Source organism: Aquarana catesbeiana, linkage group LG08 (assembly GCF_042186555.1).
Source record: "Aquarana catesbeiana isolate 2022-GZ linkage group LG08, ASM4218655v1, whole genome shotgun sequence".
Taxonomy (NCBI): domain Eukaryota; kingdom Metazoa; phylum Chordata; class Amphibia; order Anura; family Ranidae; genus Aquarana; species Aquarana catesbeiana.
Window position 1 is genome coordinate 292,678,718 of NC_133331.1, and position 23,964 is coordinate 292,702,681.

General features: G+C 45.6%; 1 protein-coding gene across 2 annotated transcripts in view; it reads left to right on the forward strand.

Annotated features, from left to right (window-relative positions):
- Positions 1 to 681: 681 nt before the first annotated feature.
- The window catches only part of LOC141104798 (uncharacterized), a 40,564-nt gene continuing 17,281 nt past the window's right edge, over positions 682 to 23,964 (forward strand). Inside the window, exons 1-3 of one of the 2 annotated variants that reach the window (XM_073594554.1) lie at positions 682 to 860; positions 2,663 to 4,031; positions 22,227 to 23,422. In XM_073594554.1, coding sequence (XP_073450655.1) covers positions 776 to 860; positions 2,663 to 4,031; positions 22,227 to 23,358 — 2,586 coding nt within the window. In that variant the 5' untranslated portion in view covers positions 682 to 775 and the 3' untranslated portion in view covers positions 23,359 to 23,422. Of the gene's footprint in view, positions 861 to 2,662; positions 4,032 to 20,811; positions 20,998 to 21,511; positions 23,423 to 23,964 lie in introns of those variants that run through there. The other variant, XM_073594553.1, reaches the window with a different exon arrangement.

A 23,964-nucleotide genomic window follows, 5' to 3' on the forward strand; every position in this document is an offset into this window, starting at 1 on the left:
AATACCACCCAAATAATTTTTTCTTTCATTTCCCAAAGTTATCCGTCTACAAGGAGAGCTGTATAGATCAATTGATGGCACCAATGAGGATGGAGGAGGACCGGAGTCACATGACTGAGAAAATACTAAACCTCACCTTGGAGATCATCTACCTGCTGACCGGAGAGGTGAGGAGGATTCTGGGAGGTCACATGACATCACTCTTATCTCTATTAATAAAACACAGACCTGACCGGAGAGGTGAGGAGGATTCTGGGAGGTCACATGACATCACTCTTATCTCTATTAATAAAACACAGACCTGACCGGAGAGGTGAGGAGGATTCTGGGAGGTCACATGACATCACTCTTATCTCTATTAATAAAACACAGACCTGACCGGAGAGGTGAGGAGGATTCTGGGAGGTCACATGACATCACTCTTATCTCTAATAATAAAACACAGACCTGACCGGAGAGGTGAGGAGGATTCTGGGATTCTAACATGATATTCCTATTGGTTCCCCAATACAGAGATTTCCTCTTGTGAAGTCAGGTGATCATATGACCATCACAGTGCCTCCATGTGACTCCCTAAAACCTGAGAGACACAACATGGAGAAGATTCTAGAAGTCACCAAGAAGATGATGGAGCTGCTGACAGGAGAGGTGAGGAGGATTCTGGGAATTCTGGGACATTATCCATTAACAGACAAGGGATGTGTCTGGATGGTGACTGTATCATTGTGTGTGTCAGGTTCCTATAAGGTGTCAGGATGTCACTGTCTATTTCTCCATGGAGGAGTGGGAGTATTTAGAAGGACACAAGGATCTCTACAAGGACGTCATGATGGACAACCAGCCGCCCCTCACATCACCGGGTAAGAGGAGACTTTATTGTAAAGGAGAGAGCAGTACGGAGGGTCCACCTAGATCCCCCATCATCTGATAAACACATAGAAACAATGTATTCAGTCATAACTGCTAGAAAACTACTTAGAAACCCCAAAACATATATTTTTTTAAGCTGAAGCCCTAGAGAATAAATGGTGGTTGTTGCCATTGTTTGTGTCACACAGTATTTGCGCAGTGGTTTTTCAAACTTTATTTGAAAAACTGTGTGGTCGCTGCGTGTTTCAGCTCCACACATCACCCTGCTTGGCCAGGCATTCACTTCAGACACACTTTGCCAGTCAATGAACAGTCCTTTAGCTTTTTTTTTTTTTTTGGGGGGGATTAAACTTGATAAATTGAACAATCGTTTTGAATCTATATTGACAGTCTCCTAAGCTCCACACTCCTCCAGCACACTACTTGAGATCACTTTGCTTTCTCTACTACACAATCCAAGGTTCCGGTAACCATTAGCACATGGTTAGGCCTCACTCTGAATAAGTCCGACCAGTTGAATAATAGCCATTCGCTGGCAGGGGACTGCAGTCCCCTTTGGTGTAGCAACCAATAGCGATAAAAAAGGACATTTGTGCTAACTGAAACTTGGTGGACTGCTGATCCCAGAAAGTCCAATGCAAATCCTGCCAACCCTCCTGGCTGCAGCAAATCGACTTCAACAACACCACAGTCTCTTCCTCTGGCTTCAGATCCAATCCTGGCATGTCCCTCCCAGAGCTTCTCACTGTGCTTCTCACCGACCCGGCATGGAACCCTCCTGAATGACTTTCTTGGCAGTGCTCCCCGCTGTCTTCATCCCGCTCCTGTTCCAGGACACCTCTCAATGACTGTATAAAGAGAGGCTCCCTCCCAGCTCCTGTGCTCCAGGCCCGAGGTCAATCCCCCCCAGAAAGGGGGTTCCCTTAAGGGCCACCACAGCCTAACACTCCATCATTCAGCTCTTCCACCCAACAACCCCTCCCACAACAGGCTGACCATGAGTGTATATATAGGAGGCCTGCCCCCTGCCAATCCTAGTTGGGGATTGGTCAGGGCTCCCAGATACACTCCATGTCACTCCAATCCTCTGCCCTGCCTCTTTTCCAGAACCCTCTGGAAACAAAGGAGGCACCAGAGAGATAAAGTACATGTCAGTCATCTGCTGCTACACTAAACCACTCCCCAGCCCCCAGATCAAAACAAAAAGGGCTAAAAAATTTACCTGCACTGGCTGTAAAAACACGAACAACTACCTCTAGCAACCTACCTAAAGGTAGAGGGTGCTACAAGTGCACACAATGATAATAATGTGATAACATCCTCAAACAGAAAGTGATAATGAGGGAGGAGTCAATAACCCAATGATGGTGGTCTTCAGGATCAGTCCAATCTTCATCTTGGTTGTTCTCCCCCCATCCTCACTCTCTGACCTCTGGTGGGGCTCAGCCCCGCTGTTATTCATGACTAAATCATGGCCTAAATAAGGAAGTGCAGGACTTCTTGTGTTGGGAAGATGGCAATGAGTGATAGAGGGGGTGGGGACACTTGTCCTATAATCCCCTCATCACTGTCACTCCTATAAAAGACAGTTCTCGTTGTTTCCTCACTCTCTGACTAAGGTCCATGAATAAAGAAATGATCTGGTAGGAGATCAGAGGACCCATTTACTAGTTATCTTGAGGGGGGGAATTGTAAGATCCTCAGAGACAAAGCTGCCTGATGTGGGCGGAGTCCTGGTTTAGGGGAACCAATCTGCTCATGTCTAGTAATAATCTTTGTATTTCTATTTTAGTAGATGGACGGGAGATGAGGAAAACCTCAGAGGATTGTCTCACTTTGTCTCCAGACTGTAAAGTAGAAGATGAGGACATCACACAGTATAGTCCAGGAGAAAACCCGACTACCTCAAATGTCCATCCGGCACCACACAGTGTAGATGGACCATCGTATTCCTCTTATCCTGAGGAACCTCAGACTGTGAGGGACGGTGCCGGACCATCGTATTCCTCTTATCCTGAGGAACCTCAGACCGTGAGGGACGGTGCCGGACCATCGTATTCCTCTTATCCTGAGGAACCTCAGACTGTGCGGGACGGTGCCGGACCATCATATTCCTCTTATCCTGAGGAACCTCAGACTGTGAGGGACGGTGCCGTCCTTCCAACAGATAAGAGGTTTTCCTGTCCTGAGTGCGGGAAGTGTTTCCGCTCCAAAGCCAGTCTTAATGCGCATAAAAGCTCTCACACAGATGAGAAGCCGTATTCATGTTCTGGATGTGGGAAATGTTTTGTACACAAATCACACCTTGTCAGACATCAAAGTTCTCACACTGGGGAAAAGCCTTATTCTTGTTCTGAGTGCGGGAAATGTTTTTCACGGAAGTCACATCTTTGCAGACATCAGAGATTGCACACGGGTGAGAAGCCGTATTTGTGTCCTGAGTGCGGGAAATGTTTTTCACGGAAGTCACATCTTTTCAGACATCAGAGATTGCACACGGGTGAGAAGGCATATTCCTTTCCTGAGTGTGGGGAACGTTTTTCTAGGGAGTCACAATTTTACAGTCATCAGAGATCGCACACAGGGGAAAAGCCACTTTCCTGTCCTGAGTGCGGGAAATGTTTTCCACAGAAGTCCCAACTTTACATTCATCAGAGATCGCACACAGGGGAGAAGCCGTATTCCTGTCCTGAGTGCGGGAAATGTTTTCCACAGAAGTCCCAACTTTACATTCATCAGAGATCGCACACAGGGGAGAAGCCGTATTCCTGTCCTGAGTGCGGGAAGTGTTTTTCCTATAGGTCCAGTCTTTACAATCATCAGAGATTTCACACGGGGGAGAAGCCGTATTCCTGTCCTGAGTGCGGGAAATGTTTTTCAATGAAGAGTCATCTTAATATACATCAGAGATTGCACACAGGGGAGAAGCCGTATTCCTGTCCTGAGTGTGGGAAATGTTTTTCAGACAAGTCCTCTCATAACAGACATCAAAGATCTCACACGGGAGAGAAGACACTTTCCTGTATTGAGTGCGGGAAACATTTTTCAAGGAATTCACATCTTTCCAGACATCAGAAATTGCACTCAGGGAAAAAGCCGTATCCTTGCCTTGAGTGCGGGAAATGCTTTTCAGAGAAGTTCCATCTTTCCAGACATCAGAGGTCTCACACGGGGAGAAGCCATGTTCCTGTCCTGAGTGAGGGAATTGTTCCTCACTGAAGTCCTGTCTTCCTGTACATCAGGGGTCCCACACAACCCTCGAGGTGTATTAGTGTGGAAAATATCTTGTATATGAATGCTGCTGGACATGTGGAGAAGAAGCACAGCCTGATATACACCTCAGATATACTCCATGGCTGATCTTCATCATGTAAGAAACAGTTGATAAGGAGATCAGAGATCACCAAAGACATGGATGAAGTGTTGTACCGTGTTGGCCATTGATAGCAGGAGAAAAATAAAAATGGAGTCATTACCTCTCATTGGCTGAGTACATTTTGTGGTGTAAACTCTTGCAAGAGGTCTGTTTTCTCACGTCATCTTCCGGGACGAAACACGTTAACCCCGCCACTTAAAAGGCAGTCCTCTAGGCCTTTTAGAATAAAAATGGAGTCATTACCTCTCATTGGCTGATTACATTTTGTGGTGGAAGATTTCACAAACACTTACAGGTCCGTTTAACCATTTAATCTCTGGAAGGTTTTTACCCCCTCTTCATGACCAGCCCATATTTTGCTATTCAGCACTGTGCTTATTCGACTGGTAATTGCGCGGTCATGCAACGCTGTACCCCATGTATATCATTTTCCCCTCACAAATAAAGCTTTCTTTTGGTGGTATTTGATCATCCTTGGGGTTTGTTATATTTTGCCATGTAAAGGAAATAATGCCTAAAAAAAAAAAAAATGGTCTGCTTTCTGTTATAAAACGTAATTTTTAACGTATTTAATAAAAAAATGTAAAAAAATCTAATTTCTTCATAAACTTTGACAAAATGTATTCTGCTACATGTCTTTGATAATATACTCATATTGGGATTTTCTTTTAATTGGTTTGTGTGAAAGTTATACCGTCTACAATAAAAAGTATATATACTGGAATTTTTATTTATTTATTTTTATACTAGTAATGGCGGTGATCAGCGAGTTATAGTGAGACTGTGATAGTGCGGCGGCCAATCTGACACTAACTGACACTAAGGAGTGATCAGGGATAATACTATACACTGTCACTGTACTAATGACACTGGCTGGGAAGGGGTTAACATCTAGGGGCGATCCAAAGGTTAACTGTGAGCCTAACAAGTGGTAATGTGTGCTGCTTTTTACTAAAGATCTCTTTGTTTCATATCCCTGATTTGCAGGGATAAGACACAGAGAGATTGTTCCCTCTGTATAGAGCTCTGTGCTGGTCCCAGCCATTAATCATTGGCCGGGACCTGCTGACAGACTCCCTCAGGTGTGCGCCCTACACCCAGAAACAGGCAGGAATGTACCAGTACATACAAGTATCTCACAGAAGTGAGTACACCCCTCACATGTTTGTAAATCTTTTCTTCTATCTTTTCATGTGACAACACTGAAGAAATGACACTTGTCTACAATGTAAAGTAGTGAGTGTACAGCTTGTATAACAGTGTAAATTTTCTGTCCCCTCAAAATAACTCAACACACAGCCATTAATGTCTAAACCGCTGGCAACAAAAGTCAGTACACCCCTAAGTAAAAATCTCCAAATTGGGCCCAATTAGCCATTTTCCCTCCCCGGTGTCATGTGACTCGTTAGTGTTACAAGGTCTCAGGTGTGAATGGGGAGCAGGTGTGTTAAATTTGGTGTTATCGCTCTCTCATACTAGTCACTGGAAGTACAACATGGCACCTCATGGCAAAGAACTCTCTGAGGATCTGAAAAAAAAGAATTGTTGCTCTACATAAAGATGGCCTAGGCTATAAGAAGATTGCCAAGACCCTGAAACTGAGCTGCAGCACGGTGGCCAAGACCATACAGCGGTATAACAGGACAGGTTCCACTCAGAACAGGCCTCACCATGGTCCACCAAAGAAGTTGAGGTCACGTGCTCAGCGTCATATCCAGAGGTTGTCTTTGGGAAATAGATGTATGAGTGCTGCCAGCATTGCTGCAGAGGTTGTAGGGGTGGGGGGTCAGCCTGTCAATGCTCAGACCATACGCCGCACACTGCATCAAATTGGTCTGCATGGCTATTGTCCCAGAAGGAAGCCTCTTCTAAAGATGATGCACAAGAAAGCCCGTAAACAGTTTGCTGAAGACAAGCAGACTAAAGACATGGATTACTGGAACCATGTCCTGTGGTCTGATGAGACCAAGATAAACTTATTTGGTTCCGATGGTGACAAGCGTGTGTGGGGGCAACCAGGTGAGGAATACAAAGACAAGTGTGTCTTGCCTACAGTCAAGCATGGTGGTGGGAGTGTCATGGTCTGGGCCTGCATGAGTGCTGCCGGCACTGGGGGGCTACAGATCATTGAGGGAACCAACATGTACTGTGACATACTGAAGCAAAGCATGATCCCCTCCCTTCAGAGACTGGACCGCAGGGCAGTATTCCAACATAGCGACCCCAAACACACCTCCAAGATGACCACTGCCTTGCTAAAGAAGCTGAGGGTAAGGGTGATGGACTGGCCAAGCATGTCTCCAGACCTAAACCCTATTGATCATCTGTTGGACATCCTCAAATGGAAGGTGGAGGAGCGCAAGGTCTCTAACATCCACCAGCTCCGCGATGTCGTCATGAAGGAGTGGAAGAGGACTCCAGTGACAACCTGTGAAGCTCTTGTGAACTCCATGCCCAAGAGGGTTAAGGCGGTGCTGGAAAATAATGGTGGCCACACAAAATATTGACACTTTGGGCCCAATTTGGAGATTTTCACTTAGGGGTGTACTCACTTTTGTTGCCAGCGGTTTAGACATTAATGGCTGTGTGTTGAGTTATTTTGAGGGGACAGCAAATTTACACTGTTATACAAGCTGCACACTCACTACTTTACATTGTAGACAAGTGTCATTTCTTCAGTGTTGTCACATGAAAAGTTAGAAGAAAAGATTTACAAAAATGTGAGGGGTGTACTTACTTTTGTGAGATACTGTAGGTTTGTGGGTACGGGCCGCTCGTCTGCAGTACAAAGCCGGCAGGTGGACGACAAGTGGTTAAAAAAAAATGTGACACGCATTTGCTGAGCCGTGATGAATGTATATTTCTTTGAGATTTACTAAAACTATGGAAAAGGAGAGCCCACCTACCTATCCAATCAGACAGGCCCTTGCACTACATCAGAGGTGTGCAACCCATGGCCCGTGGGCCACATGCGGCCCCAGAGAGTTTAGCATCCGGCCCAGACCCGTCTGGAGGGATGCTGGGGGTGCCGTGCAAACATAGCAGCTGTGGCAGCTTACATTGACAAGCCAGGGAAATGCACGTGTGGAGTGATGCCGGGGATGCTGTGCAAACCTAGTTGATGGGTGCAAGGTGTGTGTGCTAATGAGGACAGCTGGTAAACTCCTTCCTGTGTCTTGCTGGCTCTCACATCCCAAATCTACATACCAGGAAGTCATGACGTTTTCTATGAACACAGCAGGGGCTAAGGTAAGGCCTTGTTCTAATAATCTAAGAAAGCTTTTATTTTTCTGCAACCGAGGTACATTAATGGTATATTGGTACATAGGGGGGCTGGAATTTAGAGAAGTCAACAAAGAGTAAACTCAGCCTTTAAAGATGGGAAGTATATAGCAGCTCAATAAATAGACCTCCTAGCAATGTTATTACCAGGCTGCAGCTAGGGGGAGCTCTAATGTATATAGTGTGATCACAGGAGAGTGATCCCATCTAGCTCACATTATCCCTTTCACTGCCAGAGCTGTTTTTGCATTATTTTGGCACACATGTTAACATTTTGGGCCTGAAGATTAGATAAAACCATGAAACATATATTTTCTGCAAGCAGAGGCACTGGGGAACAAAATGGGGGTAGTTCCAAGTTTTAATGTGAGATGATATTAGCTGAACGGTTTATCCACAGTAAATATCACCAAGAAATACACTAAAGTTTATTTTAGGGCACACAAACACAATATATTACACAATTTTCAGGTAGAATATAAAACACGAGGTTGTGCCGAGTAAATAGATACCCAACATGTCAAGCATTAATATTGTGTGTGCCAATGCAATGAAGACGAACTTCAATGCCCAAATATTGCCCATAGGTGGCGCTTCAAAAGTCTTTGCAGGATAACAGTTTAGAGTTACCCATGAATAATGGGCCTAGAATTATTGCTCTGAATGTGGGGTGCATGGCGATATGTAACGTGTGAAGTGTAACCAATTTTTTTCCCATGTAGGTATGTATGTGCCTACAAGGGTGCAGAAATTTTTTTTAGGAGGGAGGGTTGGGTAGGTGTGCCCGGGAGTAACTTTAGTATCTTCATTGTACAGTACAGGACTCAGGCAATAAATTTCTAATCCAAGAGTTATAGGTAAGTACCTTTATGTGATTGAACACTGGCAAGCTTTTAAGGACACGTCTGCTTGGGGCGCCTCCCCTATAACCCTCCCCCACTCAGTGAGTCCTCAGTTGATGGACCTCTTCTTCTTCACAGATAAATCAGCTTCCCTTATTTTTTATATTTTATGTGAATCCTTCAATGAACATCTCACTGTCCTCTAACACTTATACAGAAGCAGTGTATCCGGATTGGTGCAACCTCTGTAAAACCTCAGAGTCGTACCCAGACCCTGCTCTGTGAAGATGGCCTGTGATGATGCTTTGGGCACTGGATTCTGCGTGGGGCGCTTACATTGGCACGCTCTGAAACTCGTTGAGGTAGCTGCAGGGTGTTCTACAGGTCCAGGGTGGTGGTCCAGGGCTATAGAACCCAGCCCCTGAAGATCCCTTCAGGGGTTTGCCCACTGTTATTGGGGGAAGATAGGACTTTATATCCAGTCCACCATCATGGACAGGTAAGACAGAGTTACCCTATACCTTAGACTGTTATTGTATCAACGGGGATGTCTTTGAAATGTATTCCCTTTTCAAATTTGGTGCTAAAATTCAACTACTCAGGTGGATGGTCAGGTGTTACATCACACCACTGGTCACATACTTTAATGCCACTTCCAACTAGAGCCCAAATAAGGTACTCAGGTGCTTCCTTCTACCTTTTTGCCTCTAGGATTCATTGAAGGATGGTCTACACCTGGGTTACTGTGTTCTTCCTCCAGTCATGCTTTCCCTCTTCTTCACCCTACTCCATGGGTACCCCACAGAGGAATCCTCCCACTTGGGGGAGACCAGGAGAAAGAGAGACAATTTTAAATCACAAGAGTACATTCAGTCGGCCGAAGGTGATTTCAACACTCAGATTCAGAGGGATGATGTGTCCCTTCCACCACCAATGTCCATACCAGACCCTCAATCAAAACATGAAGGGGGAAAAGCATGCTCCCTCCCCCCGAACCATACCAGGCCACATGCCCTCATTCCCCATGACATCAATGGTTCCTAGAGAAACCGAGGCGGCTACCTTAGGAAGCAAATAACAGCGGGGTGCTGGCATAGACAGAAGCAATAGAAATATTAGTTCTATATATGAACAGAGGTCCAAACGGGCTAACGTTCTGGCATTGATCCAAACATCCGAATAGCTACAGTTTGGTCCAAAACTAGGTTCAGACTGAGCTATCGGCTCATCCCCAGATGCCAGTTGCTACTGAGAGACAGAAAGTGTTCATTACTTGAAACCCTAGAAACCTTTTCAGGAACCTTGGCTGAAAAAGTCTGGACTAAGGAGTAATATATTTCTCCCATGGTGGTGGAGGAGATAGAGATCTACAAGGCCGTGTTCACACTACTAGACATTTCTTGGGGCTGCAGTTCCTCTGAGCTCCACAAGGTGCTGATCTCACTTCTAACCAGACAGGAAGTCTCTATGAAAGTCAGGAAGTGATGTCAGCTACAGACAGGAAGTGATGTCAGATATAAATAGGAAGTTCCAGGTGAGAGGTGAATCGGGAGGAGCTAGAGAGGAGACGTTGCTGGAAGTGACAGCAGACGAGGTAATAAGATCTTATTTTCTATTTACACCCAGTAACCCCCCGTCATGTTCCGTCCTCTTCCTCCATAGTCACTGTGACGTCTTTTATCTCCAGCAGATGATGATACTCACATATATAGTGTGGAAACCTAGATTAACCTCTTCAGGGGCAGAACATTCCCCCACTTACCAGGCCGGAACATTCTCTTCATTTTGGAGATAAATTCTAGTAATATGTTCCTCTAAACAAACACCACTATCAATAAATAGAAAAGACAATGATCACCCTGACCATACATGTCCTACAAAGTGCAATTATTACACTACATGGGCAGCCAATAGGTAGTCATTACAATTTGCAGCCAACACAATGATGGAGTGCAGGGGTCAGGAGTATGGAGCATAGAGCTCCTTACATTGCTGGTCAGGAGCAAGAGAACATTCCCTGGCCTGCCATGAAGGATATGTTCCATCATAGGTGTCCAGAGGGAGGAAAATACTGAGGGTTCTGAGGGAAGTAGAGCAGCTGAGGGGAGTAATGAAGAGGTGATGGACTTTAAGGGCCCCTTAGTGGGGAGCCATGCAGTCAGAGTTCTGGCAATTATTAGCCAGCAAAACAAACAAGGAGGTTCCCCTTTCTGGACATCGTGATGACCCTACATTGACCTCACAGCACTGCCTCAGAGCAAAACAGGAAGACAGAAGAAGGATCATATTTATCATTCTTTATCTGCAGATCTAAAACGGATCAAAACCAGTTCAGAAATAAAACAAACCTAATAGAGAAAAAACTATTTATGATCCAACAGGTCAAGAGAGTCCCGGGACCTTGAACATTGAACAGTCCAAATGAAATGTGTTCCCATGGGGGGCAGTAGTACTTAAATGTACAGCAACCCTCCTATTACCCCCCCCCCTCACATCCACATCCTAATATTGTGTGACCAATACCATCCAAATAATTCTTACTTTCATTTCCCAAAGTTATCTGTCTACAAGGAGACCTGTATAGATCACATGACGGCACCAATGAGGATGGAGGAGGACCGGAGTCACATGACTGAGAAGATCCTAAACCTCACCCTGGAGATCATCTACCTGCTGACTGGAGAGGTGAGGAGGATTCTGGGAGGTCACATGACATCACTCTTATCTCTATTAATAAAACACAGACCTGACCGGAGAGGTGAGGAGGATTCTGGGAGGTCACATGACATCACTCTTATCTCTATTAATAAAACACAGACCTGACCGGAGAGGTGAGGAGGATTCTGGGAGGTCACATGACATCACTCTTATCTCTATTAATAAAACACAGACCTGACCGGAGAGGTGAGGAGGATTCTGGAAGGTCACATGACATCACTCTTATCTCTATTAATAAAACACAGACCTGACCGTAGAGGTGAGGAGGATTCTGGGAGGTCACATGACATCACTCTTATCTCTATAAATAAAACACAGACCTGACCGGAGAGGTGAGGAGGATTCTGGGAGGTCACATGACATCACTCTTATCTCTATTAATAAAACACAGACCTGACCGGAGAGGTGAGGAGGATTCTGGGAGGTCACATGACATCACTCTTATCTCTATTAATAAAACACAGACCTGACCGGAGAGGTGAGGAGGATTCTGGGATTCTAACATGATATTCCTATTGGTTCCTCAATACAGAGATTTCCTCTTGTGAAGTCAGGTGATCATATGACCATCACAGTGCCTCCATGTGACTCCATAAAACCTGAGAGACACAACATGCAGAAGATTCTAGAAGTCACCAAGAAGATGATGGAGCTGCTGACAGGAGAGGTGAGGAGGATTCTGGGAATTCTGGGACATTATCCAGTAACAGACAAGGGATGTGTCTGGATGGTGACTGTATCATTGTGTGTGTCAGGTTCCTATAAGGTGTCAGGATGTCACTGTCTATTTCTCCATGGAGGACTTGGAGTATTTAGAAGGACACAAGGATCTCTACAAGGACGTCATGGTGGAGAATCATCAGACTTTGAGTTTTGTGAGGCGTGCAAGCAAGGAATTTCCCTGGAATAAGACGATATTGAACCTCACCCTGGAGATCCTCAGCCTGCTGACTGGAGAGGTGAGTGTAATGAAGGCGTTAAATCTGATCCATGGGTAACATTGACTGGTGGGTCAATGAGTCTTACTAGTAAAACATTAGAGACTCTATTATATGTAGCGCTCACCCCCGGAGGGGCCACTGAGAAGAAGGTCTCCCTTAATAGTACGGAGGTCGCCAGTCACTCACAGTCTCATGCACGCAGACAATAATGGCTTCATCTAGGAGATGCGATTTTAGAATTATTGCTGAAAAAAACTGAAACAGGAGACAGGTTTAGGGTCACAAAATACTCCATAACGAGAGTAGCTATCAACTGAGGGATGAATGTTGCGATGGAACCACTTGGCACCACGATTAGGTGCTTCCTTCTGCCAAATAGTGCCCCCTGCCCTCCAAACCGTTCCGAGGAGACCGAGAGCTAATACAAGCCCTTTTTACCCCAAGCATCGTACACAGACAAGATGTGAGGTAAAGTCCAAAGGAATGACTCTTTATTGAAACTCAGACACATACTTTATACCCCACAGGAGGATATTCCCCTCCTGATCATATTATCCTAACAATACAAACTGTAAACAGGAATATAATTAACACAGCTAAGGAACAACCAACATATACTATAAACACTAAGCTAATTAAACAACTAGCCACCTAGGTGACTCAGTGCCCACCCAGAAAATGTAATTAAACAAAGATCCCACTTCAGGTCAGACTGGCCGGCACCGAGCTCACAAAGTACGTTACACATTATCATAAGTATAAACACAACATCTCACAATAGTGTCATAGCAAGTTAAAGTGTTCACAAGATTAATATCATCTACAAGAGCTGATCAGACAGAAACAATAGAACAATGGGAAAGAGCTACTTAAGAATAAACACATAACAAACAGTGATCTCATCCCACCTCAGACTATCCGGCACCAGTATTCAAGAAGACCCAGGGCTGGCCAAATCTCATTAACCAGCTTTCTTTTCACATACATCTGTTCATTGAGTTTCAAGTTGGCAGAGGCCATCATGGCTTCCTTGACTGTTAAATGTAGTAATGTCCTTTTGCGTTATATAACAGAACATCTTCCTAAATGCTTGTAGCTCCCTCAAATGCCAGGGCCCATAGGTAGTGGGTAGAAGGCTTGCCCCTAGTCCTCTTCAAAAGCCTCTGTCCTGGTTGGGTCTGTCACATTTCTCCCCCATCAAAAGTGAACTAACAAGGTCCCAGGCCTCCACCTGGTCTGGACTTGTATTAGGCAGAGTCAACCCACATAGTTGGTCCACATGATCTCGTTTCTGGGCTGCAGAGAAAAGGTTGTCATTAGTAGGTGTGGGACAGAGGTCGTCGACTGTCTGCCATCACTTCAGCTAGGTGGTCTTTACCATTCCGGGGCTCGTCTGCCCTGGTTCCCGGGAGCCATGAAGACACATGAGGTGGTAAGCAGAGGCCAGCGGCACTCTGCCCTGTTGCCAGCGCTTCAGCTGGGAGTAGGAGCTTCATTATGTCAGCTAGTCGCTGGGGAGAGGGGCCACCTACCCCAGCTCCCTGGAACTCTGCAGTTGTTGCCGATGCTGGGCAGAGGATGGTAGCACTCTGCCCTGATGCCAGCGCTTTTGCTGTGGACCCCACATCATTTGCTGCGGCTAACTCCCAGACTGTGTATCTGCCACTGGGGAGCTGTTTGCTCCATCTCCTGTACTCCTGCTGTGGAGTGAGGACAGCTTCTTTCACTCCTGAGTCCCTACACTGCCGTTGGGGAGGGAGTATGACCACCTCCTCTCCCTTCTCCCCCTGGATCCTGACCTGCTGGGAAGGAACTGCCACCTTCTCACCCTGATCCTCTGGAACTGCCACGGGTGTGAGGCAGAGGTCTTGGGCCCTCTGTCCAGTTGCCAACGCTTTAGCTGGAGAAGTTTGTTGTAACTCCACAGATGTTGCTACTGGGAAAACCCATGTCCCAATCAGTGGCGCGGAACAAAAGCCGGCTGCCTCTTCTCTCAGGCAGGCTGAAGTTGGTGTTGGGCAGAGCTCAGTGTTGTTCTGCCCTGATGCCAGCTCTTCCGCTGGGAAGTAAACTAAAAAAGTAGGTGGCCTTGCACAAATTCTCCAGGGTCACAGAATGTTTCAGGCAGAGGTCAGCAGCTAGGTTGTTCCTACTCAGCAAAAAAAATCTATTAAATCCCCGGTCTCTGGAATTGCTGAAAATATAGGGCACGGGCTGGCGGCACTTGGGCCCAGTACCAGCACTTCGGCAGGTGACTCATAATCCATAACGTCCTCCGATGAAAAGTCATTTAAATCCAAGCTTTCTGTGGCTGGGGAGTGAGGACAGCTTCCTCTCCTCTCTGATCCCTAAACTGCAGCTGGGGAGATGAGCCGGCTGCTCCATCTCCCGTACCCTCATCCGGCTGTTGGTCAGACACATTCCTCTATTCAATCTCGTTCTGTGCAGAAACAGGTTTGTCAAGGTGAGTCAACACTTGGTGCATCCACCTCCTCTTCCATAGCTGCGGGTGGTGGTGGGCAAAGCACACTTAGTCTGTCCCATTGCTGACACTTCAGCCAGAATTTCAGAGCTGTTGGCTGTTACTTCCTGATAGTCCCAGGCAAAGGGAGCCCAGACTTGCTGCTGATCAGACAGACAGAAAAAAACAGAACAAAGTTGAAAGACCTACTTAACAATAAACACATAACAAACAGTGATCTCAACCCACCTCAGACTATCCGGCACCAGTATTCGAGAAGACCCAGGGCTGTCCAAATCTCATTAACCTGCTTTCTTTTCACATACAACTGTTCCCTCAGTTTCAAGTTGGCAGTGACCATCATGGCTTCCCTGACTGTTAAATGTAGTAATGTCCTTTTGCATTATATAACAGAACATCTTCCTAAATGCTTGTAGCTCCCCCAAATGCCAGGGCCCATAGGTAGTGGGTAGAAGGCTTGCCCCTAGTCCTCTCCGAAAGCCTCTGTCCTGGTTGGGTCTGTCACAAACGTCACACTAAACCCTTATAGCTGCAGTCACACATGAAAGTCCAAAATCAGGTCCTAATCACAATATCCCAGGAGCTCCTCCTTCCTCCGGGAGGTCCTTAATGAGGGAGATAAAGATCCTTCTCTTCAAAAGGACTTCAGAACAGCGACTTCCAGCAAATAAATCCTTTATAAGTCTTCCCCGGGCCCTCAGCCCAGCTCTTGTTGAGGCCCAGACTGTAGCAAAAGTCCTCTTTTGACGATCCTCTCCAGGCCCTCAGCCCAGCTCTTTCTGAGGCCCGGACCGCAGTTTCTTGTTTCAGTATCAATCTCTCATTGACAGCAGATCCAGGAGATCTGAAACCCTCCCTGGAGAGGAAATAAACCACTGGCAAGGTCTGTCAAAGCTTTATTGCCTCCCCAGCCACCTTCTGGGTACATCCTTCCAGGGATTGGCATGATAAATATTCATACAGGTCATTTGAATCTCCCTGCCCTATACTCTGGAAACTTCTGGTGGGGGAAATAAAACATTCAGCTCAGGAAACCCTGACCAGACAAAAGCAATAGATCACTGATCCACTCAGCACAGTGAAGCCAAAAACAAAATTTAGCCTGATAGCCTAACTAGAGGAGGGCACTACATCCACCCCCTCCCTCCCCTCCAAAAATATGAACATGTCTTCATAGGTCAGGTAACCACAAAATCAAAAATAAATCTTGCTTCCAAGGGCGGAGTATCCTGTTACAATAGTTGGTCAGGGGAGAGTGAAGAAAGACCACTCAGCACAATGAGGCCAAAAACAAGAATAGTCTGATGGCCTAACTATAGGAGGGCACTACATATATTACTTCTAGAAGGAGCTATAAATCTGACCACATTGTAATCATATCATTGGTTTAGGATGTCTGTCCTTTGATGAATTGGGCACATTCTGGCCAATCCCTGAAGAATAAATATAGAACAGGAAGCTTAAGTATTAGTGCCAGGAAGCTAGCTGTTAGGTTATTTGGACAGGGTATAATCCCCAATCCTCACTAAATTTAATAGGTACGATGCCCGGCGGGTGTGGAGAGGCGACTCTTTGTACATCTTGCTGCATGTATGCGTTCCTTGATCATCCGATCAAGGGCGAATACTGCTGTGCAAAATATAAGCACATTGTTTCCCTGGAAGCCCAGGTTCTGAATCTGGGGAAGCAACTGTCAGCACTGAGAAGTCCCTCCATACTAAAGGAGAGCCAGGAACGTACACGGCAGGGGCCGGCAGGGGCCAGCACAGAGGCGGGTGGAGACAAAGAGGTGCTGGCACTAGTAAAGAGTAGATGGGTGACAGTCAGGAGGGGTAGAGGGGGAAGTGCCAAGGAGGCCGATCCAGGACTGGAGCATCCCAATAAGTACGCTCCATTGAGTGTCATTGGTGAAACCAGTCAGGGACCAGCACTGCTGGAGATGAGGGACTCTCCTAGCTGCCGGGGGAAGAACTCCTCCAGTGAGAGTGGGGGGGCAGCGAAGGGAAAGGAAAGATGGATTCTGGTGGTAGGGGACTCAATTCTTAGAAGGACAGAGAGGGCAATCTGTAACCAAGACCTGAAGCGCCGAACAGTATGCTGTCTACCGGGCGCTCGGGTTCGGCACATCACGGATCTGGTGGACAGATTACTGGGAGGGGCTGGGGAAGACCCGGCTGTCATGGTGCACGTTGGCACCAATCACAAAGTCAGAGGCAGATGGAGTGTCCTAAAGAACGATTTCAGGGACTTAGGAGCTAAATTGAGGAAAAGGACCTCCAAGGTAGTATTCTCAGGAATACTACCGGTACATCGAGCCACACCAGAAAGGCAGAGGGAGATTAGGGAAGTAAACAAGTGGCTGAAGAGCTGGTGTAGTAAGGAGGGGGTTGGGTTCTTGGAGGACTGGGCCGACTTCTCAGTCGATAACTGGTACTATAGAAGGGACGGACTGCACCTAAGTGAGGAGGGTGCAGATCTGCTGGGAATGAAGATGGCCAAAAAGTTAGAGGGGTTTTTAAACTAGGCGACGGAGGGGGAGGGTCCAGAGGCAGAGATAGCCAGTGCGGAAGATATTCAAGAGGGTAGTATTGGGGGCATTAGTGGTAGGTTGACCAAAGCACAAAAACACAAGATAAGTATAGTAGCAAGTCCTAGTTGCAATCTCGAAACACCCAATACGAGGACAAAATGCGACCGGTCTAAACTATGTGACATGTTCACCAATGCCAGGAGCATGGCGGACAAGATGGGTGAACTAGAGATACTGTTGTACGAGGAGGATTTGGATTTTGTGGGAATTTCAGAGACCTGGTTCAACAGCTCCCATGATTGGCTGGCAAACATTCAAGGGTATACCCTTTACCGCAAGGATAGAGAGGGTAAAAAAGGGGGAGGAGTATGCCTATATATCAAGAATAATGTACAAGTGATTGTGAGAGATGACATCACTGAGGGAGCTAGGGAGGAGGTGGAAGCCTTATGGGTAGAGCTCCAAAGGGATGAAGCTAAGGGGAAAATAATACTGGGAGTATGCTATAGGCCCCCTAACCTGAGGGAGGAAATGGAGATGGATCTCCTATCACAATTTGGATTAGCAGCAAGGATGGGAAGTGTTATCATAATGGGGGATTTTAATTATCCAGACATAGACTGGGTGGAGGGAACCGCACATTCATTTAAGGCTCGCCAGTTCCTTAATGTCTTGCAGGACAATTTTATGGGTCAGATGGTAGACGCACCAACTAGAAATAAAACATTACTGGATCTACTGATTACCAACAATACAGACCTGATCACGGATGTGGAAATACGAGGCAATTTAGGTAACAGCGATCACAGGTCAATTAGTTTCAGTATAAATCACACAAATAGGAAACATAAAGGGAATACAAAGACACTGAATTTCAAAAGAGCCAACTTCCCTAAACTACAAACCTTGCTAAAAGGCATAAATTGGGATAAAATATTAGGAACAAAGAATACGGAGGAGAGATGGGTTTGCTTTAAGAATATATTAAATAAGGGCATTAGCCAATGAATCCCATTGGGTAATAAATTTAAAAGGGCGAACAAAAGTCCCGGATGGCTTAATTCCAATGTAAAAATGCATATAAAAGCAAAGGAGAAGGCCTTCAAAAAATACAAGGTTGAGGGATCATCATCAGCATTCAGACTTTATAAAGAATGCAACAAGAAATGTAAGGGTGCAATAAGGACGGCTAAGATAGAACATGAAAGACATATAGCGAAGGAGAGCAAAAAAAATCCCAAGAAATTCTTTAAGTATGTACACAGTAAAAAAGGGAGGACTGACCATATTGGCCCCATAAAGAATGAGGAAGGACATCTGGTTACAAAGGATGGGGAGATGGCGAAGGTATTGAATTTATTCTTCTCCTCAGTCTTCACAAGTGAATCGGGGGGCTTCAGTAACCAAAACTGCAGTGTTTATCCTCATGACACGTCACAGGAAGCACCTCCATGGTTAACAGAGGACGGAATTAAAATTAGACTTGAGAAACTTAACATTAATAAATCACCGGGACCTGATGGCTTGCATCCGAGGGTACTTAGGGAACTCAGTCAGGTGATTGCCAGACCGTTGTTCCTAATTTTTACAGACAGTCTACTGACTGGAATGGTACCAGCTGATTGGAAAAAAGCCAATGTAGCACCGATATTTAAAAAGGGCCCAAAATACATCCCTGGGAATTACAGACCAGTTAGCCTAACATCAATAGTATGTAAACTCTTGGAGGGGATGATAAGTGACTATATACAAGATTTTAGTAATGAGAACGGTATCATTAGCAGTAATCAGCATGGATTCATGAAGAATCGTTCTTGCCAAACCAATCTATTAACCTTCTATGAGGGGGTGAGTTGCCATCTAGATAAAGGAAGGCCTGTAGACGTGGTGTATCTGGATTTTGCAAAAGCATTTGACACAGTTCCCCATAAACATTTACTGTACAAAATAAGGTCAGTTGGCATGGACCATAGGGTGAGTACATGGATTGAAAACTGGCTACAAGGGCGTGTTCAGAGGGTGGTGATAAATGGGGAGTACTCAGAATGGTCAGGGGTGGGTAGTGGGGTTCCCCAGGGTTCTGTGCTGGGACCAATCCTATTTAATTTGTTCATAAATGACCTGGAGGATGGGATAAACAGTTCAATCTCTGTATTTGCAGACGATACTAAACTAAGCAGGGCAATAACTTCTCCGCAGGATGTGGAAACCTTGCAAAAAGATCTGAACAAATGAATGGGGTGGGCGACTACATGGCAAATGAGGTTCAATGTAGAAAAATGTAAAATAATGCATTTGGGTGGCAAAAATATGAATACAATCTATACACTGGGGGGAGAACCTCTGGGGGAATCTAGGATGGAAAAGGACCTGGGGGTCCTAGTAGATGATAGGCTCAGCAATGGCATGCAATGCCAAGCTGCTGCTAACAAAGCAAACAGAATATTGGCATTAAAAGGGGGATCAACTCCAGAGATAAAATGATAATTATCCCGCTCTACAAGACTCTGGTCCGGCCGCACCTGGAGTATGCTGTCCAGTTCTGGGCACCAGTCCTCAGGAAGGATGTGCTGGAACTTGAGAGGGTCCAGAGAAGGGCAACAAAGCTAATAAAGGGTCTGAAGGATCTTAGTTATGAGGAAAGGTTGTGAGCACTGAACTTATTCTCTCTGGAGAAGAGACGCTTGAGAGGGGATATGATTTCAATATACAAATACTGTACTGGTGACCCTACAATAGAAATAAAGCTTTTTCTCAGATGAGATTTTAACAAGACTCGTGGCCACTCATTAAAAAAAGAAGAAAAAAGGTTTAACCTTAAACTACGTAGAGGGTTCTTTACTGTAAGAGTGGCAAGGATGTGGAATTCCCTTCCACAGGCGGTGGTCTCAGCGGGGGGCATCAATAGTTTCAAGAAACTATTAGATAAGCACCTAAATGAACGCAACATACAGGGATATACAATGCAATACTGACACATAATCACACACATAGGTTGGACTTGTGTCTCTTTTCAACCTCGCCTATGTAACTATGTAACTGACCATAGAGGTGAGGGATGATGGGAGAGTGATATTTATCTTTCCATAACACAGAACTGTACAGTAGTAATGAAGAAATCTACTGAAAATGACACAAGAAGGATATCTCATAATATGACCACAAGATCCTCGAGAATCCAGAATCTCATCACCATCCCCCCACCTCCATCCCCGATCCCTACAAGACACAACACACAGAAGGTTCTAGAAGTCACCAAGAAGATGATGGAGCTGCTGACAGGAGAGGTGAGCGGTGCCGGGAATTCTGGGACATTATCCAGTAACAGACAAGGGATGTGTCTGGATGGTGACTGTATCATTGTGTGTGTCAGGTTCCTATAAGGTGTCAGGATGTCACTGTCTATTTCTCCATGGAGGAGTGGGAGTATTTAGAAGGACACAAGGATCTCTACAAGGACGTCATGATGGACAATCAGCCGCCCCTCACATCACCGGGTAAGAGGAAACTTTATTGTAAAGGAGAGAGCAGTACGGAGGCTCCACCTAGATCCCCCATCATCTGATAAATGCACAGAAACAATGTATTCAGTCATGGGTGTTATCTAAATTAGGTGGAGCATATCCCTAAAGTATCAAACAGCCAGGAAATATAGAGAATACCATATGGGACTTTTAAGGTACAAACCTAAGATTCTTCAGCCCACAGGACAATAATCTAGGTGTCGACAGACTAGGAGTAAACAATATGGGGGGGGGGGGGGGGGGTCGGTGAATGCCCCATTTAACCCTTTACATAGATACAAATTTATTCAAAGTGGAAACCTGAGAGATTCTAAAGTTGAAGTGCAGCAGAAAAAGAAGAGACGTATGTGAGGGATGATCAGCAGTCTATGGAGGAGGATGGAATAACGGGGACATTTATAGAGGAGGACACTCCTACAGAGATCAGCACAGGTGGGTCATTAACACTAAATACATTCCTCCACCCATACTGCTCAATGAGCAGAAAGTGATAATGAGGGAGGAGTCAATAACCCAATGATGGTGGTCTTCAGGATCAGTCCAGTCTTCATCTTGGTTGTTCTCCCCCCATCCTCACTCTCTGACCTCTGGTGGGGCTCAGCCCCGCTGTTATTCATGACTAAATCATGGACTAGATAAGGAAGTGCAGGACTTCTTGTGTTTGGAAGATGGCAATGAGTGATAGAGGGGGTGGGGACACTCGTCCTATAATCCCCTCATCACTGTCACTCCTATAAAAGACAGTTCTCGTTGTTTCCTCACTCTCTGACTAAGGTCCATGAATAAAGAAATGAACTGGTAGGAGATCAGAGGACCCATTTACTAGTTACCTTGAGGGTGGAATTGTAAGATCCTCAGAGACAAAGCTGCCTGATGTGGGCGGAGTCCTGGTTTAGGGGAACCAATCTGCTCATGTCTAGTAATAATCTTTGTATTTCTATTTTAGTAGATGGACGGGAGATGAGGAAAACCTCAGAGGATTGTCTCACTTTGTCTCCAGACATTGAAGTAGAAGATGAGGACATCACACGGTATAGTCCAGAAGAAAACCCGACTACCTCAAATGTCCATCCGGCACCACACAGTGTAGATGGACCATCGTATTCCTCTTATCCTGAGGAACCTCAGACTGTGAGGGACGGTGCCGGACCATCGTATTCCTCTTATCCTGAGGAACCTCAGACTGTGAGGGACGGTGCCGCACCATCGTATTCCTCTTATCCTGAGGAACCTCAGACTGTGAGGGACGGTGCCGCACCATCGTATTCCTCTTATCCTGAGGAACCTCAGACTGTGAGGGACGGTGCCGGACCATCGTATTCCTCTTATCCTGAGGAACCTCAGACTGTGAGGGACGGTGCCGCACCATCGTATTCCTCTTATCCTGAGGAACCTCAGACTGTGAGGGATGGTGCCGTCCTTTCAACAGATAAGAAGTTTCCCTGTACTGAATGCAGGAAGTGTTTCCCTTTTAAATCTCAACCTAATGTGCATAAAAGATCTCACACAGGGGAGAAACCATATTCCAGTCCTGTGTGTGGGAAAGTATGTTTAACGAAGTCCCCGCTTTCCACACATCTGAAATCTCACAAGGTTCAGACTGTAAGGGACGGTGCCATTGTTCCAACAGTTCCATCAAAGTCACATCTTTCCACACAGAGGTCTCACACAGGTGAGAAGCCATATTCCTGTTCTGAGTGTGGAAATTGTTTTTCACAGTTGTCCATACTTTACGGTCATCAGAGGTCTCACACGGGGGTGAAGCCATATACCTGTTCTGAGAGCGGGAAATGTTCTGTACGAAAACAAAACCTTGTTAAACATCAAATGTTTCACACGGGGGAAAAGCCGTATTCTTGTTCTGAGTGCGAGAAAAGTTTTTCAGATAAATCACATTTTTGCAGACATCAGAGATCGCACACGGGGGAGAAGCCGTATTCTTGTCCTGAGTGCGGGAAATGTTTTTCAAGGAAGTCACATCTTCTCAGACATCAGAGATCGCACACGGGGGAGAAGCCGTATTCTTGTCCTGAGTGCGGGAAATGTTTTTCACAAAAGTCCAATCTTTTCAGGCACCAGAGATCGCACATGGGGGAAAAGCAATATTCCTGTCTTGAGTGTGGGAAATGTTTTTCAGTGAAGTCACATCTTTGCAGACATCAGAGATTGCACACAGGGGAGAAGCCGTATCCCTGTCCTGAGTGCGGGAAATGTTTTTCAAGGAAATCACATCTTCTCAGACATCAGAGATTGCACACAGGGGAGAAGCCGTATTCCTGTCCTGAGTGCGGGAAAAGTTTTTCAAGTAAGTCACATGTTTGCAGACATCAGAGATTGCACACAGGGGAGAAGCGGTATTCCTGTCCTGAGTGCGGGAAATGTTTTTCACAAAAGTTCAATCTTTATAGTCATCAGAGATCTCACATGGGGCATAAGCCTTATTCCTGTTCTGAGTGCGGGAAATGTTTTGTTCAAAAATCACAACTTGTCAGACACCAAAGTTCTCACACGGGGGAAAAGCCATATTCTTGTTCTGAGTGCGGGAAATGTTTTTCAAGGAAGTCACATCTTTACAGACATCGGAGATTGCATACGGGGGAGAAGCCGTATTCCTGTTCTGAGTGCGGGAAATGTTTTGTACAAAAATCACAGCTTGTCACACATCAAAGTTCTCACACGGGGGAAAAGCCTTATTCTTGTTCTGAGTGTGGGAAATGTTTTCCATATAAGTCCCACCTTAACAGACATCAGAGATCTCACACGGGGGAGAAGCCGTATTCCTGTCCTGAGTGAGGGAATTGTTCCTCACTGAAGTCCTGTCTTCCTGTACATCAGGGGGTCCCACACAACCCTTGAGGTGTATTAGTGAGTGCGGGAAATGTCTTGTATGTGAATGTTGCTGGACATGTGGGGAAGAAGCACACCCTGATATACACCTCAGATATACTCCATGGCTGATCTTCATCATGTAAGAAACAGTTGATAAGGAGATCAGAGATCACCAAAGACATGGATGAAGTGTTGTACCGTGTCGGCCATTGATAGCAGGAGAAAAATTAAAATGGAGTCATTACCTCTCATTGGCTGAGTACATTTTGTGGTGTAAACTCTTGCAAGAGGTCTGTTTTCTCAAGTCGTCTTCCAGGACGAAACACGTTAACCCCGCCACTTAAAAGGTGGTCCTTTAGGCCTTTTAGAATAAAAATTGAGTCATTACCTCTCATTGGCTGAGTACATTTTGTGGTGGAAGATTTCACAAACACTTACAGGTCTCTTTAACCGCTTCATCTCTGGAAGGTTTTACCCCCCCTTCATGATCGGGCCATTTTTTGCTGTTAAGCACTGCATTACTTTAACTGGTAATTGTGCGGTCATACAACGCTGTACAGAAATGAAATG